Source organism: Carlito syrichta, unplaced genomic scaffold (genome assembly GCF_000164805.1).
Source record: "Carlito syrichta isolate Samal-C Ts95f unplaced genomic scaffold, Tarsius_syrichta-2.0.1 Scaffold303120, whole genome shotgun sequence".
Lineage (NCBI taxonomy): Eukaryota > Metazoa > Chordata > Mammalia > Primates > Tarsiidae > Carlito > Carlito syrichta.
In genome coordinates, this window is record NW_007247216.1 from 58,336 (window position 1) to 63,485 (window position 5,150).

The 5,150-nt window shown below is 53.2% G+C and overlaps 1 protein-coding gene across 1 annotated transcript in view; it reads right to left on the minus strand.

The window, feature by feature from the left end:
* The window catches only part of ITGAL (integrin subunit alpha L), a 46,706-nt gene that overhangs the window by 3,194 nt on the left and 38,362 nt on the right, over positions 1 to 5,150 (minus strand). The window contains exons 27-31 of the mRNA XM_008057758.1: positions 3,705 to 3,818; positions 3,418 to 3,468; positions 3,227 to 3,325; positions 1,573 to 1,668; positions 675 to 785 (exon numbers count right to left, since the gene is read on the minus strand). Coding sequence (XP_008055949.1) covers positions 675 to 785; positions 1,573 to 1,668; positions 3,227 to 3,325; positions 3,418 to 3,468; positions 3,705 to 3,818 — 471 coding nt within the window. The remainder of the gene's footprint in view (positions 1 to 674; positions 786 to 1,572; positions 1,669 to 3,226; positions 3,326 to 3,417; positions 3,469 to 3,704; positions 3,819 to 5,150) is intronic.

A 5,150-nucleotide genomic window follows, 5' to 3' on the forward strand; every position in this document is an offset into this window, starting at 1 on the left:
TTTATTGTAGAGATGAGGTCTCGCTGCCCAGGCGGGTCTCGAACCCGCGGGCTCAGGCAATCCACTCACTTCAGCCTCCCAAAGTGCTGGGATTACAGGCTGAGCCACCGAGCCTGGCTAATATTTGAGTTTTTAAACATGGAATATCTGCCCTCTGCTCTTCATCTGTAACTTCTACTCATCTCTCAAATCCCAACTCAAGTGCCACCTCTCTTGGGAGGCCTTCCCAAGGCCCTCACAGCCTAAGTTAGGCCTCCCTGTTATAGGCTACAGAGCACACAGGCCCCGTCATGGCCCTCATTATGCTTGTCCCCGTCTGTTTCCCCCTCAGACTGTGAGCTCCACACAGGCAGGGGTCGTGTCTGTGGTATGTGCCTCCTATCCCGGCACCTGGTCCAGTGCCCGGCAGCCAGGAGGCCCTGGGTATGTGGGTGTTTCCTTCTCCTCCCTCCCCTAGGATGCCTCCTCCTGGTTCTGCCAGTGCTGGACTGAGTGATGGTGGAAAAGTCTCACTTACTCTTTGGGCCTCAGTAGCCTTCTCTGCAGAAAGAGGGAGTAGCTTGGGGGCCCCCTCTAGTTCTAATGCTCCCTGGGCTTCTCCATGGAGCTCCTGCGAATTCCTCTTCCCCAGCCCCGCCGTCTTAGCAACTCCTGCTACTCCCAGATGTGCCCACCTTGTACAGCACTAGGAAAATCAGCAGCAGCAGCAATAGGCCCCCAATACCACTCAGCACGTAGAGATACAGCATATCCTTTTCATACACGACGTCAACCTTCATGACGACCTAGGGCAGGAGAAAAGAGGGACAGGCAGGAAAGACGACCTTCCCACCCCTAAAAGTCTCCCATGAACCCAATCCCATCCCCATCTCATCATGTCTGCCTGGACTGCCTCACAGCACCAGGCTCTGACTCCAGACCTTCTCCCTCTAACATGTCACCCATTGCAGTCACCACAGTGACTTGGCCAGCATGCACCTTGGCCTGCCCCAGGCGCCTGTTGTCTAGGCTGGTGATCTCCTGGCCTCAAGTGATCCTCCTGCCTCAGCCTCCCAAAGTCAGCATGAGCCACCACACCCGGCCTTCCCTAGGCCTTAACTGGCTTTCCGTGAGCCTAGGCTTAAGCACCAGAATCTCAGCTCAGCACTCAAAGCCTTCTGGAATCTGGCTTCTGCTAGCCTGTTAGATTAATCTTTCCTCCATACGCTCTGCCTGCCAGTCAGACAGCTTCCTGCTCTTCAGACCTGCCCTGCTCACACTCGAAAACTGGGCCTCTACTTTGAGTGCCCTCTCTTCATTGTCTGTTTGTTGAATTGGTAGCCCCTTTGCTAAGCTGTCATCAGCTCCATCTTTACCCGACACAAAAGTCTACCACATCTCAGACAGGTGACCTTGGGGTCTTTCCCACAGCGGGGTGGGAGCGTCTCCTGACTGCTGGCTCCGGCTGTGGGGCAGTTTTCACTGGCTCAGACCCCAGGCCTTCCCCCAAGAGGTGCTCCCACATTTAGCTCTGCCCCGGGGTTCCTCCGTGCCCTCTGCCACCTGCTCCTGGGGCTTCTGAGGAGGAGGTACCTGGGCCTGGGAGGCATTGGGGCCGTAGAGGTGAAAGTGCTTGCTGCTGTTGAAGGAGATGGAGAGGGAGCTGCAGAGGCTGAACATGGAAGAGGCCTGTGGGAGGGAGGGGAGGATCTCAGGACCGGAAGAACAAGGACCAAGGATCCAGAGTCTTCTACTCTCACCTCAACTCAGTGGGAAGGAGCAGAGGGGCATGGGTCCCAGTGAGGTACACCCACTTCCACTCAACTGTGGCATTCTTTTCTTTTTGAGTTGGGGGTCTCACTCTGTCACCCATGCTGGAGTGCACAGCCTCAACCTGTTGGGCTCAGGCGATCCTTCAGCCTCAGTATCCCGAGTAGCTGGGACTACAGGCATGTGCTACTATGCCCAGCCACTTTTTTTTTTTTTTTGAGTTGGAGTCTCACTCTATTGCCCAGACTGGAGTGCGGTGGCACACAGCTCACAGTCACCACAGCCTCAACCTGCTGGGCTCAGGTGATCCTTCAGCCTTAGCCTTCAGATAACTGGAACTACAGGTGCATGCCACCAAGCTTGGCTAATTTTTTGATTTTTTGTAGAGACGAGGTCTCGCCAAGTTGCCCAGGCTGGTCTCAATCTGTGGGCTCAGGCAATTCTCTCGCCTTGGTCTCCCAAAGTGCTGGGATTATAGGCTTGAGTCACTGCGCCCGGCCCACTTTTGAATTTTTTTGTTTTTGTTTTTGTTTTTGTTTGTTTGTTTTTGAGTTGGAGTCTCACTCTGTCTCCCAGACTGGAGTGCAGTGGCTGCTCCCGGCCACTGCAGCCTCGACCTGCTGGGCTCCGGCAAACCTTCCACTTCAGCCTTCCGAGTAGCCAGAATTACAGGCATGCGCTGCCACGCCCGGCTGATTTTTTTGATTTATTGTAGAGATGAGGTCTCGCCAAGTTGCCCAGGTGGGTCTCGAACCCACAGACTCAGGTAATTCACTCACCTCAGCCTCCCAAGGCGTGGGATTACAGGCTGAGCCACTGAGCCCGGCTTTGAATTTTTTTGTAGAGACGGCTCTGTTGCCTTGAACTCCTGGGCTCAAGCAGTTCTCTGGCCTCAGTCTCTCAAAATGCTGGGATTACAGACATGAGCCACCACACCTGGCCTCTACAGTAGCATTCTAATATGTCACTCCTCCTGTTGGAAGGAAAATTTTCCTATGAAGAAAATATAAGAACAGGCCAGGCTTGGTGGCTCAGCCTGTAATCCCAGCACTTTGGAAGGCCGAGGCGAGTGGAATGCCTGAGCCCGTGGGTTTGAGACCAGCCCAGGCAACTTGGTGAGACCTCGTCTCTACAATTAAAAAAAAAAATAGCGGGACATGGTAGCACATGTCTGTAGTTCAGGCTACTTGGAAGGCTGAGGCGGAAGGATCACCTGAGCCCAGTAGGTCGACGCTGGGGGCGGCGTGAGCATGCGTGCCACTGCACTCCAGCCTGGGAGACAGAGTGAGACTCCAACTCAGAAAAAAAAAAAAAAAAGAACTATCTGTAGTATTGTAACTGTGAAACATGGGAGATTTTTTGAATCAAGATTGAAAAGGAAAATGGAGGATGACTCTCTGGTGAGGAGCCCACCTAGCCCTCCACCCCCAGCACCTAGGCACCCATAACCACTAGACATGCTAGGAATAGGTACTACCTCGATCTCTCCCACCAGCTTCACAGTCCCGATCACTTGGACGAGGATCTCTTTCTTGAAGACAATTGGGCAGCGGAACTCAGCTCTGGGGAGACAGGGCTGATGGGGATAAGGAATATAGGGGTCAGGAGGTCCGTTTTCCTACCTGCACACTGCCCTGCCCTGCTGAATCTCAGCTCACATGCCCGTACCTCAGCCGCACCAGGCAGTTTCTTCTCATGATGGCAGGGAACATGAGGATCCTAGAAACGAGTGGGTAGGATCTTCAGTTAGAGACTCCCCAGTCCAGATAAGACCCTGGCATCCCAGTTCTCTACACACCACTGGCCCTCGGTGAATTCAGACGTCACTGAATCTCACAGGATCCAGACAGGTCCATCTTCATTCCTTTCCAATACACCCAGTCCAGCCTTCTGTACCCCAGAATGTGTTCCTCTCACAGACCCGGACACCCTCTCCCTTCCCCAGTATTACTCACCATCTGCACACTCCACTGATGTGTGATGGGCCCCTCGCTGGGAGTCTGTGGCACCCCAACCAAGGCCTCCAGGGCGGGCATGTTGTGGTCATGGATGGAAGGCTGAAACCTCACCTGGCACAGAGGACAAGGGACTGCAGGGCCCTGAATGTCAGCCACCCCATCTGCCACCCCAGACCCTGTGTGCCCGTGCACGCCTCCTCCAGTCTCACTGTGGCATCCCAAGGGCCCACTATTTGTTAGTCAGTGTTTAATGATTGACCACACCAAGTCCTCATCCTCAAGGCCTTGCATTGTGGGTTCCAAGCACTCCCCTCTGCCTGGAATGCTCTTCCCTGCCTTCTCCACACAGCAAATCCTCGTACCTCTTGCAAGGTCCTGCCCCAAAATCCTCTCTGAAGGTCTGATTGACTCCTTAGGGATAGGACAGCGCCCCTCCCTGCCCCGTTCCCACACCCCTGGCCGAATAGCAAAGTTTCTGCTTGTGTGTCTGTATCTCCACTAGAGACCATGAACTCCATGAGAGCAGGAGTTATGTCTCATTTCACCTCAAATTCCCTATTGCTTGACCCGGTACACAGCACATGATAAGCCTCAAAAAAGTAGTTGTTTTTTTTTTTGTTTTGTTTTGTTTGAGTTGGAGTCTCACTCGGTCGCCCATACTGGAGTGCAGTGGCCGCTCCCAGCCACCGTAGCCTCGTCTGCTGGGCTCCGGTAATCCTTCAGCCTCAGCCTTCCAAGTAGCCAGAATTACAGGCATGCGCTACCATGCCTGGCTGATTTTTTTATTTATTGTAGAGATGAGTTCTCGCTGCCCAGGCGGGTCTCGAACCCGCAGGCTCAGGCAATCCACTCACCTCAGCCTCCCAAAGGCATGGGATTATAGACTGAGCCACCGAGCCCAGCTAAAAGTAGTTTTTTTTAGTAAGTGAATAACATTTAACAAGGATAGATACAAAAATTATTCACACAATGCAGGTTGGGAAAGTCTCATTTAGGCAGCTGCATTGCGTTAAGAAAATGTCCTGAGTACCTTTCATACAAAAAAGAGCAATATTGGTTGGGTACAGCGGCTCACACCTGTAATCCCAGTACTTTGGGAGACTGGGGTGGGCGGATCACTTGAGTCGAGGAATTTAAGACCAGCCTAGACAACATAGCAGGACCTCATCTTTACAAAATAATTTTAAAAATTAGCTGGGAGTGGTGGCACGTGCCTATAGTCCCACCTACTCAGGAGGCTGAGGTAAAGGATCACCTGAGCCCAGGGGTCAATGTTGTGGTGAGCCATAATTATGCCACTGTACTCCAGCCTGGGTAACAGAATGAGACCCCAACTCAAAAAAAAAAGAGGCCAGGCTCGGTGGCTCAGCCTGTAATCCCAGCACTTTGGGAGGCGAGGCGAGTGGATTGCCTGAGCCCACGTGTTCGAGACCCGCCTGGGCA